Source organism: Tursiops truncatus, chromosome 6 (assembly GCF_011762595.2).
Source record: "Tursiops truncatus isolate mTurTru1 chromosome 6, mTurTru1.mat.Y, whole genome shotgun sequence".
Taxonomy (NCBI): domain Eukaryota; kingdom Metazoa; phylum Chordata; class Mammalia; order Artiodactyla; family Delphinidae; genus Tursiops; species Tursiops truncatus.
In genome coordinates, this window is record NC_047039.1 from 96,656,291 (window position 1) to 96,668,404 (window position 12,114).

The 12,114-nt window shown below is 42.6% G+C and overlaps 1 protein-coding gene across 14 annotated transcripts in view; it reads right to left on the reverse strand.

Annotated features, from left to right (window-relative positions):
• The window catches only part of TNC (tenascin C), a 93,754-nt gene that overhangs the window by 23,901 nt on the left and 57,739 nt on the right, over window positions 1–12,114 (reverse strand). For 6 of the 14 annotated variants that reach the window (XM_004323474.4, XM_033858463.2, XM_033858460.2 and 3 more), the window contains 3 exons: window positions 11,518–11,790; window positions 3,045–3,317; window positions 1,219–1,491 (listed from right to left, as the gene is read on the reverse strand). The exons of 1 other annotated variant lie outside the window; for it this stretch is intronic. In XM_004323474.4, the coding sequence (XP_004323522.1) occupies window positions 1,219–1,491; window positions 3,045–3,317; window positions 11,518–11,790 (819 nt within the window). The remainder of the gene's footprint in view (window positions 1–1,218; window positions 1,492–3,044; window positions 3,318–11,517; window positions 11,791–12,114) is intronic. 7 more of the 14 variants (XM_019946487.3, XM_033858461.2, XM_033858467.2 and 4 more) reach the window with 3 other exon arrangements.

Sequence of the window (12,114 nt, forward strand, 5' to 3'; positions counted from 1 at the left end):
TCTGTGTTAATAAGAAACAGGGTATTTCTTCTGGCTGAATTGCCGCATGTCTACAAATACTGAGTATGATTTCTACAGGTGGCTTCTCGGAGCTCATTAGGTCCTGAAATTTGGCATCAAAAAATACTCATCTCTGGACAAAGGGAAGGTTTTGGCTAGTGTTATGCTCTTTGCCTGTCAGAGATGGCAAGTGTGTCTATTCGTTGGTTATCTGTCACCTAGCCCACTTCTATTTAATAATATTAAAATAACTTGGCATTTGGGTTCTACCCCAAATCTGGCTGTGTGACCTTAGGCAAGTCACTTCACCTTTTTGGGCCACAGATTCTTCGTGCACAAACAGAAGAGTCTGGGCTACATCATTTCTCAGGTCCCTTCTACCTCTGCCTGTGGTTCTGTGATTCTTCCCCCTGGTTCCTCTGAAGCAGTGGTCTCTAGCAAATGCTCCATTTCTGTACCTGCCTCAGTTTCCTGAAGGAATTCACCCTACCTGTTGAAGGTCATTCCTTTTCTCTTTAAAGAGTCATATTAGTCTTAGTATTATCATTATAAACAGTCATGTTATGACCATCTTTTTTCGTTCTCCTTGAAACAACTCATATTGAAAAGGATTTTCATTTCTCCCTCCAGTGCCATTTAGAGTTGCCGTGAGTATCAGATAAAATGACGGAGCCTCGTGAGGAGCAGCCTGCCGACCGTGCCAGCCTCCTCTTTTTTCCTTCTTGATCAGGGAACTGACCATTTCACACATAGCATTTTATAAGTATTAATCTTTATAGGTGGAGGTACCACTTCTTCATTATTCCCTGCATAGTTTGAACATTTGACCAAAGAACAAGGAAGTATACCTCTGGATAAAACATGATAATAGGTAGAAGGAAGGGCCTTTGGAATTAAAAAAAAGAAAAGCAACGATTGTAATGACTATCTTAATGACAATAATAAAAATGTTAATAGCTCTCATTTGCTCAGCCCTTGCTGTGTGCCAGGGCCTCTGTATGGGCTTTCCATGAATTATCTCATTTAATCCTCACAACACTATTAAGTAAGTGGCATCGTACTTTTTGCGTAAAGACTTAGCCATGGTCGCCTAGGCTATACTCAGGAGTCAGGATTCAAACACAAGCTTGTCTGCATCCGAAGCTCTTGTAATTTCCCAGCCCTGTGAGAAGAGGAACAGAGAACTTTTCTCTATTCTCTCCCATTTATATACGGTACCTGTTGTTGCTATAGCACTGACTGGCTGGGATCGCCTTCCACTGCTTATTCCATAGAGTTCAATTTCGTATTCAGTGGCCTCTCTGAGACCTGTTATGTCCCTGGTACGTTCGGGGGCAAGTAGGGTTATTTCCAGTGGTTCAGACTGCTTTTTGGTATCTCTGATTTTGAGAACAAAGCTGTCGAAGACCCCTTCATCAGCTGTCCAGGACAGACGGAAACCGTCTGGGGTGGCATCTGAAACCAGAAGGTTGTCAACTTCTGGCTCGGCTTCTAGAGGGGGAGAAAATGGTGGAAGGAGGAGAGAGAATATCATTCAGCAGCCCGTGCAATCTTCTCTCCAGTGGGGGTATCAATATGGAGTGATGCCCCAGCTCTCAGAGGTAGAAGTGTCCTGAGATACCGAAAATAAAACTATCAAACACGAACATGTCTAGTAGATCTAGGAGAGGGAAAGGATGGAGTTGACACATTCAGTACAAGCCAAGTGGGTGCTTGCATGTGTGAGTTTTGTCTAAAAGCAATTCTGTAAATCCACATCTGGACTCAGCAGTGGCCCCTCCCATGCATTATTAAACAAGTTCAAAGTCAGTAATTTGTTTACGTTTGCTCTCTGTCCGCCAGTGGCTGAGTGCCCGTGCTCTGTGAGACCCTCTTTTCTTTTTGAAAAGACACATAAACCAGCATTAATGATCTGTAGAGCTGCCCGTGATGATACTACTGATTATATCTCCCTTGATCCTGAGGAAAATGGCTTTTGAAATGTTACAAGTGTTATGTTCTTTTTGGTCTTTTTCTTGGAGCTGCTTTCCTAAAGAAGGCTCCTACTCTTGACTGGCCTGCTTTGTGTTAACCACTCAGTAAGTGTTCAGATGGTAGAACTAAGAATTGGAACCTCTTGTGCTACGTACTTCAGACCCAAGGTATTATCTTGGATTGGCTTAACTAGACAAAACTCAATGTCAAGGTAAATTTAGAGCTGAGTTTCCCTAAGTGCACTTAGAGCAAACTATTCCTGTTTGATCATAATCCATTGTAAAATAAGTTTGGGAAACATTGCCTGGGTAAGTCCCTCTTGGAGAGAAGCATGCACATTAGAATGTTCTCTAAAGCCTTGTGGTCAAGGATCCTGTTAAACTATGTTTAACTCCATGTTTCCAAAACTTATTTGAACATGGAACTTCTTCACTAAGTAGTACCTTTGAATATGGAGTTAGTAAGCTCTAGAAAGACTTTGGGAAATACAGATTGTGGACTGTTAAAGTTGTTCATGCTATATTTCTCTAGGAAGTATTAGTGTTGAGAAAATTATGCATTTAGTCTGTGCTGAAGAATCTCGATGATATTAGTGTTTACCAGTATAAGTTCACAGTTGGTTTTCCAATGACAAGCCCACCTGGGAAGTTTGTCAAGACTACAGTTGAGGCTTTGAGGTGACAAACGTAGTAAATAAGTTTTTGAAATATACTCGTTGGTATATTTCTTTTGAGAAGGCTGAAATGTAGCTGGGGACCAGCCATGATGAACACAGAGGAGGGTGACGTGGAGTAAGCACGCAAGAGCTACAGACAAGACATGGCCTAAAGGATTTGGGATGCCTAGTGGAAACATTTCGACCTTCTCGTATCTGGAGTGGGAGAAGGAGAGAGCTTGTTAGAGACATAAGACAAGAGAAAGTGTTGGGGGGGGTGACATATGGAACAGGCCACATCTATGGATTAAGTAGGGAACATGGACAGGGGTGTTAAAACCGTGGTGATCTCGTAGATGGATTACATGGAAGGGAACCAGGAAGAGGAGAAAATGGCTCACTTGAGCCAAAATACCTGTAACAATCTCAGCCCTCAAGGGCTTGGTTTGGTGCCCTTGGGTGAAGCCAGAGACCGTGACCTCATAGCCAATGCCGGTTATGAGGCCTCTAAGCTCCAGCTTCCTCTGGGTTCCTGAAAGTGTGAATTCCTGGGGGTCCAGCAGCTTCCCAGAATCCACCACCGTTACTAGGAATCTGTCAAAGGCATTCTCCGATGCCATCCAGGAAACTGTGAACCCGTAGGGATTAATGTCGGAAATGGTTAGGTTTTCCAGAAGGGGCAGGGCCTCTGAAAGAAGGGAGGGGTGAAAATAACTCAGGTTAGCAGCACTGACTCTGCTGGGAAAGCACAAGTCTCCACGAGCACTGGTAGATACCCACTCAATCATTAAACATGTTATATATTCAGAAAGTGCATATTTCATAAGAGCTTATTGGGTGCCAGAGGATGTTGTCTTGTGTAAATCTCTCAACCAGCCTATGAGATAGATGTTATTCCCATTATACAGGCAAGAAAACTGAGCTTCAAAGAAGTTGACTGACTTGGCCAAAGTCACAGAGCCTAGTATGTGAGAGAGCAAGATTTTAGCTGGGTCTGACTCCAAAGACCATGAATTTTTCCTGATAAAATCAAATATCTTGTGTTGGGTTTGGTCTCCTTTGTCTATTTCCCACTAACTTGTAGTCTTGAAGGAAATCAGCTTTTTTATTTTATTTTTTAAAGTATACTTCCTTTTTGGTATACTTTGTATATTTCTATTCCACTTCTAGTTCCTATTTTGAATTAAGTTGAATAGGCCAGTTAGTGACATACATCCTCACCAGCTGAGATAAAGGGATGAGGTAAGATTTTTCATGCGTCCGAATGTAACCACTTATGATTATGGCCCAGTAAGGAATACTAAGATTTGCTAATTCTCTTGCTGTTTATTTTCCTGGATAAAGTTAGGCTCTTCAGTAAGTTCTGTCACTATTTGTTCATTCGTTCACCAGACATCTGTTTCTCAGGCACTCTTATTTCATAGGTGCCAAGGGATGCCCCAAAGGAATGACCTTATATCAGCTTGGTTTCTGTCAATACTTCCCAGTTGACAAGGCTTCACATCCATCATCCTATTGAGTCCCCACAATGACACTGTAAGTAGATATCACTACCCGCTCTTCTCCCCCGTGGCAGCAAAGGAAGTAGAGAGGTCAGTGATTTATCCAAGGTCACATATCCACTAGGCGGCTGAGCTGGGATCCAACCCACATCATCTGACTCCGGGTTCAATGTTCTTTCCACACCCTAAGCCAAAGTCTAATAATTAGTCAACCCCACGGGTGCTGGCAAGACCTGAGGCATAAGCAGGGTTAGTGGAGAAGGTCCAGTGGCTCCCCTCTAATAAAACAAAACACAGTCATGGTGAATGTGTTTGTTTTTCATCAAAGTGGGCATGGGGATGGGAATTCCATGGCCAAGCCTGCTTTAGCCACATCTAGGTTAGAGCCTGCTTTTTCACTGAAGCTAAATGGAAGCATTCAAAGAGATAAACGACCTTACACTAATGCCCAGAGTCTAATCCATGGAATGTAAAGAAAAATGTTTAAAAAGAGATGTTTGGTGACTGAAAGAACGAGTGAATGAATGCCCTAACCCCCTAAGCGGAGATTTAAATTTCGCTGTGGCTTGGATTTCCAGTACTTATTTTGAACCACTTGGTGTTTGTCTTGAAGCTTTTTTTTTTTTTTTAAGCAAATAAGGATCTCCCCCAAATCATAACTCTATCAAAGACAAAGATGAAATCACATATACTGTGCAAACAGGCCTCTTTGTCTGCAAGGCAAGGGTTTCAAATTCTGTTGCAGAGCTTTGTTTAGATAAGTGGCGCCTTTCTCTGATAACTGGCCTCCTTGCACTTCCATGCCATCAAAGCAGAGAATTCTGATGAAAAGGAGGGCGTTCAGGCTAATTAGTCCATCAAGGGCTTGTTATTTATAGTCCCTTATGTTCAGTTTTTTTTTTTGTTGTTTTTTTTCTCTTTTTAAAATGTGCTTCTTTTAAAATGCAGAGTCTTTGCACATCAAGGATTAGCTGAGACAATGTTGTAACTGGATCTAGGATTCCCAAGACCAGCCTCCCTTTCTTCTCTCTGTTCTGTGGGAGGTCCTGCAAGAGGCTACAAATAAGGGCCTGATGGGATCCGTGGCCGGCCATGCTTCCCCTCCTGGGCAGTGAGGTTCTTAGTCATGGCTACTCCTCGCCTCACCCCACTAAGGAATTACTTGTTCTGCATCTGAAGACTGAACAATTGAATTCACATTAGCTAACTGGACAGAAAGCATAACTACTCTCTGATCTTACCTGAAAACGTGTAGTGTTCTCTTAAAAATAATAGGAAAGGGCTTTCCTGGTGGCGCAGTAGTTGAGAATCTGCCTGCCAATGCAGGGGACACGGGTTTGAGCCCTGGTCTGGGAGGATCCCACATGCCGCGGAGCAACTGGGCCCGTGAGCCACAACTACTGAGCCTGCGCGTCTGGAGCCTGTGCTCCGCAACAAGAGAGACCGCGATAGTGAGAAGCCCGTGCACCGTGATGAAGAGTGGCCCCCGCTTGCCACAAGTAGAGAAAGCCCTTGCACATAAACGAAGACCCAACACAGCAAAAGTAAATAAATTAATTAATACACTCCTTCCCCCAAGATCTAAAAATAATAATAATAGGAAAGTCATGATTGCAGAGGTCTATTGTTTCTATCTAGGCTGTTGCTTTTTTTTTTCTTTCTTTTCTCTTCCTTTTTTTTTTTTTTTTTCTTATTGCTTATTTTTGAGAACACTACTTTCCTCATATTGTTGGGAGATAGAGGAAAGGACCCAGCAACTGTAAAATGCCTCCGGGATGCCAGGCAGTTAAATTGCACCACATCCATTTAATACCTGAGAAGAGGCTGCCAGAGGTGCCCGTGAATTGAATATCTTCTCTTCATACATAAAGGAGTGGGGTTCAGAGAAGTTAAGAACTGGCCAAGGTTATGTAGCTAAAAAGATGTGGGAGAGGATTAGGAACCACATAGCCTGATCTGAAGATCCCCACTCTTCTAGGAAACCATGCTGCCTCTAGTTAAATATGTAATTGAACTTATTAATGTATTTTACTTATATAGATAAATGGCAATTTATAGCAATTCAGACCTCAAGAGAGGCCTGGTTTAAAGTGAAAATCAGCCAGCAAAGTTGGTCTCCTAAAAATTATCATTAGTGGAAGGCAAGAGACTTCTAAATATTTTCTGAGGCTTTTCAGGCTGGAGACTTGGTAAATTGACACCATTTGCATCCTTTGCCATGGATTTAGGATACTTTCAGGAAAGGAAATAGAAAACCATTTGTTTTTGTAATTCAAAGAGAAGTAAGAAGTCGAGTTTAATGAATGGTTAAGGTTTAATTAAAATTGAGATTTATTTGCTATCTTAGATTGAACCTTCCTTAATCTGTTGTAGATGTCAATCTTAAGAAGTAACTTTTTTTAGAAGAAAAAGATAAATTATTTTATTTCTGGGGCAGGTAGTTCATGGGCTGCTTTACCTAGCATGACTTATGGACAAAATCCTGCCTTGGGCCATTTGTAACTTAGAACTCACTCTTCAGCCAGGATCTCCAAACCGTGACTCAGAAAACCTATAAAACTGGGCACAGGATTCCCTGGCAGTTTTATACAACTGTTGAGTCTACTGGCTCCATTTCCTAAGAGTGGCTGTGAAAGGTCTCTCTTTGCAAGAGTATTTGCTTTCTTTTCACGTAGAAGTTTACATATGGAATGAAGGCTATATTGGGGGTTGAATTTCCCTTTAGAATGCCTATCCTCTTTCTTTTCCCCATTTTAGAATTCTGAACAGACAAGCAAGAACCTCTGAATGAGTACCTGTCACGACAAAGGCAGTGAGGGGTCTGGTGGGGTCCCCAGCCCAGGTGGTCCCTGCCACACTAACGTCACAGCCAGTGTTCTCCACCAAGCCTGTGATGTGAGCGTGCTGTGCGTCTCCTGAGACTGTGAACTGCCGGGGCTCCTGCAGCGAGGGAGAAAGCCTAACACTGATAACAATCTTTGCAAAAGGCCCGGCTTGAGTGGTCCGTGACACGGTGAAGCTGTCAGGGGTAATATTGCTAAGGATTAGCATACGCCCAGCAGTGGCTCTGGCTCTGAGGGAAAGGAACATGGGCAGAGAGAAAGAGAGACACATTATGAGAGGAAGCAGAGGATTTCTACAGAACGTACCCATAGAATATGAAAGTATCAATCCCTCCAAATATTTGCAGAAAGGTAGTGTATTAGGTTGTGTCCACACCTGCATTGGTTATAATGTTAGAAAATACATTGCTTTCTCTGCAGGTGTGGACTTGCATTTTTTTTTTTAAGTAGAGACGTGACCACTTGCGAGTCATGTATGAAGAAAAGTGAAGAAGCCATTATAGCAGTAGATGAATTATTGTAAAGATGTATTAAGAGTACATTTTCTAAGGTTTGCGATGGGACACTAGCTCTGTAAGATGTTCCAAGAAAAGATAGCTTCACATTATATTGAATATTATATCTCACCCTAGAGATTCACGAAGCATACTAGCATTTTAAATGCCTCAGAATGCTGGTTCTGTAAAGAAGCCTACTTAATTTTGTTTAGCCCAGCACTTCATAAGCTTATCAATGGATACCTTTCCTGAGGAGTATTCTCTGAACATCTCAAGTTGCTGATGTGCCCCTGAACATGCCTTAGAAAATGCTACTTTGGAGTTTCCCGATTTAGTCTTCTGTGATCTATTTGGACTGTAGAAATTAAAGGTTAATATCCACAGAAGAGAAATTCTTTGTAGTAGTCAAAAACCCAGATGTATGCACCATAGGAAAATCCACATCTCACTCTAAACACTATAAAGGTGAAAATGTCCTCTATTTAAAAATTCCTGGTATATGTAAAAGTTAAAGGAAAACCTGAAGTTAGACTTTGCGTTTTCTGATTATGAAATTCACTTATTGGATAATTTGGAAAGATGGATGGTTCCCCTGAGGTTAAGTTTCTCTTGTCCCTTAAAATCTAGATAATCAGTGATGAGAACGATTCATTTTTAATGTAGTGGGCCTATACTGCTAGTTTCAACTGGGATGTATATGGTCTGGCCACCTAAATGCACATTTATCAAATAATACTAACATTAAAATAAGTTCAACCCAGACTGTATTTTAGAGAGAGGCAACAGTCCTGGAGGATTGAGATACTAGGATCAGGATTTAGGGTTGGGAAGAAGCAGACTCTTTCTTCCAAGGACTCGGGTGTTGTTTTGCTGCAGCTCCAGTATTTGGAGGAAAGAAGGAGCTCATCTGGATAAACTTTAACTGGACAACTGCACAGCATAACTCAATGCCATAGAGTCTCTAAGGATAAATGAATCTGGCTCAGAAGCAGAGGACAGCCGTAAGTAATGGCATGGGATTTCCTCCTTAGCAATTAGTTAGAGAAGCTAATGATGCTATAATTTTCAGGTACAGCATTGGCAAATTACCTCAACCACAGAAAAAGTGAAATCCTTCAAATGGGACTCTGTCTGCTTTTTCCTTATATTTTGCTGTGGAAGGAATCTCCCGAATTAAGGACGCACGTTAGGACTCTTTTCATGCTACCAGACAGAGACTGGCAGTGCCAAAACCCAATAAGACCTGGGTTTGCAAGGTTAGCTTAACCTCTAGCTGTCTCCCAAATGATGCAACCAAGCTGAAAAGCGAGGTGCAAGAAGAGAACTCAGAGAGTGGTAGTTAGGGTCCGGTCAGTGTTGCATGCAAGCTAGGGGTGTTTTTCTTTTACCACTTCTAACCCTTTGAAACAGTTTCTTGACATGTTGTCTGCTTCCAGGAAAGACAGACATTTTCAAAAACTTAATACTCTGAATGCTCACCACGTGCACCAAGATTGGAACAAGATGATAGATGAAAAGAAGACTCTGACACTTTGTGACAGATGTCAGTGGATGACAAAACATGCTTGATAGAGTAAATGTCAAAAAAAGAGCAGTCTGTAGGGAATGCAGACAAAAGTCTCAAGAACAAGATGAGACCACTGGGTCCTCTCGCGTGGGACTTGGGGTGTGCTTTGGGGTCTTTTTCTCTGCATGCTAGTGACACTACTTTTAAAATCTTGGTGGAGAGAAAGAGAATGTAGATCGTTCTGACCGAGGAAACAACAATGGCATGCACACACCCCTTTGAATAAGACACGTGGGCAAACTTTGATTAGAAAGACCACAGGCAGACAATAATGGGAACTGGAAAAGATTATTCGAGATCAGATGAAAGGATGGCTTGGAAATTCAACCAAAGCACATCAGGTTAACTCTATACAAACAAACAGAGCAACTCCAGATGTGAGTGCGTATTTAGAAAAAAGAGGTTGACACAGAAGTTCCTTAATTTGGGGTGAGAATTTTTCTTTTTAAAGTTTTCAAGCTCTGATTTGGATGTCTCTGTCAAATTTGAGAAGGATCTGGAGGGACCAGGAGGGTGAAAAATGGGTAGAGGTTGATTTTTTTGGAACGCTCTTCGGGGGAAGTTCAAGGGAGAGTGAAGAACCCATCGTGGGAAATACATGTGGTTGCTTGGACCATCAGGGTCTGAGCACACTGCCTGCCAATCAGCCCGTGGAGGTGGACAGTGTAATCAGAAGAAGCTTTGAGGTTGGTGATGACAAAGCTGCGAGACGCCGCAGGCGCAGAACGTACCACCATTTCCTGGAGGTGGTCAGAATTCCTAACTTCTATAAGAAAGCTATCAAAGGCAGACTCCTGAGCTACCCATGAGATGGACACACTGCCCGAGGTCACATTTGAGACAGTGAGGCAGCTAAGGAGAGGTTCAGCTACTAAAGCAAGAAGAAAAAAATACGAAAGTGTGTCAGTTCAAAACACTATTAGAGGGACTTCCCTGGTGGCGCAGTGATTAAGAATCCGCCTGCCAATGCAGGGGACAAGGGTTCAAGCTCTGGTCCGGGAAGATCCCACATGCCACGGAGCAACTAAGCCCGTGCGCCACAACTACTGAGCCTATGCTCTAGGGCCCATGAGCCACAACTACTGAAGCCTGCATGCCTAGAGCCCGTGCTCCTCAACAAGAGAGGCCACCGCAATGAGAAGCCCGAGCACTGCATCGAAGAGTAGCCCCTGCTGGCTGCAAGTAGAGAAAGCCCACGCGTGGCAATGAAGACCCAACACAGCCAAAAAAAAAACCAAAAAAAAAACAAAAAAACAAAACACTATTAGAGGGTCAAAATCAAAACATGTAAGACTAAATCCATAAAGTTTTAGCCTTAACCCTCTGGTAAAGACACTTGCCTTTTTTTGAAAACCAACTTGAGCCGTGAGGAAGAAATATATGTGTTTGACTAATTTCCCTAGGTTTTGGTATACTTTCATCTGGCTGGGCTGAGAACTAGATATTGCTGGCTCACTGCTTTTCCTGTGGTCCATGCTGATAACACTTTGTGGACTCATGTGGAATGAGGACAGACTCTCCCTCAGCTGTGAGTGACTTAAATGATAGATGCTTTTGATACTACAATGTTAACCCTTCTCTTAAATTGCCCTAGAATATGGGACCCCTTTTTGTGATCAAGAAGAAAAGACTCTCCTGTGCTTACTCCACAAATAACTTTAAATTTCAGTTTGTGATATCTCACTTTATCTCCCAAGAGAAGGCATTGTCCAAAATGTGCTGAGAATGCTATTTTGAATGGACAAGGCTCTCCTTTCTGAATTCACATAGAATCGTCTTTTGCTGCATTCCAGAGAGCATTTCCCATAGTGTGTATGTCACAGGTACCGCGGATTTGGTGAAAGTGGTTCACTCTTTTGTTGACCAAATTCCTTATTTAAACTCTACTTTTATTTTTGCCATCTGCCATTCACTGTTCTGGAAGCAAGCCAGCATGTTCTGGTCTTTTCTCCTAGAGGTGGCATTGGAATTGGAGTGATCTGAATGGCATGATTTCCTCGTGAACTCATGTGGTGAATAATCTTTGCTCTTTCTCATCACTTGCCCAATTCAGTTTCATTAAATCGTTGGAATATTTGGGTATTAGGAAGTCAAAGGCACTAGGAAGACAAGACAGTTGGATAACACACAATATAAGTTTTAAGACCTCTCTGACCAATATAGACGTCTTTCCAAGTCAAGGACAGCTCTCATCATGGCTTTTTGGCTACTGATGAGGAGAATTCTTTTCTCCAGATTCAACTTGGCATTCTGGACCAAACTACATTTTATGCTGCAAATGTCCTGGTCAGGGACAAATTAGGAAAGTCACCATTTGGGCTGCTGCTGGAAGAGAGTTATGTTAAATAGTGCTCCAGCCTAGTGTCACGGAACAGTTAGTGCCCTGTGGCCTGTGCTTCAATGGGCAGGAAGGAGTGGCTTTGCCCTGCAAAAAAGATTCTGGAGAGAGGGTGTTAGGAGCAGGCGAATGTGCATGTACCTGTGGTGGCCGTGGCACTGATGGTTTTGGTCCGGATGCTGGGAGTGAGTCCAGAGAGGTAGACAATAAAATCATTATTAGGGCGGAGCCCTGAGATGTGAGCAGTTCGTTCAGCACCAGAGATGTTATATTCCATCGTTTCCAGGAACCTATTGGAATCAATAATTTCAATGGTAAAGGTCTTGAAGGCCCCATCGGTAGCTGTCCAGGAGAGATTGAAGCTCTCAGGAGTGATGTCGGAAACATTTAAGTTTCCGATTTCAGGTTCTCCGGCTGAAAAAGGAGGGGTAGGAGAGAAGAAACAAATAAATCTGAGTTAATCATTGCCTTTGGGTTTTAAGACTGCAGTTGTTAACAGAACCATAGCCAGCTAGAAAGATCCGACAGTTCAGGCTTAGGGTGACACGAAGAGATGTTACCAATCAGTGCCAATGGGAGAGAAAAAGGGGATTTATTAAAAGAAAAATACAAAAAGGAAGGTATGGCAATTAGATTTCCCCGCTCCCGAGCTGCCACACAAGATCAGGGCCTGGCCGAGATCTGGCGTGTGTGAGGAGACATGCCCAGTGACGGCAGCAGGACCTGTTCTGTCGAAGC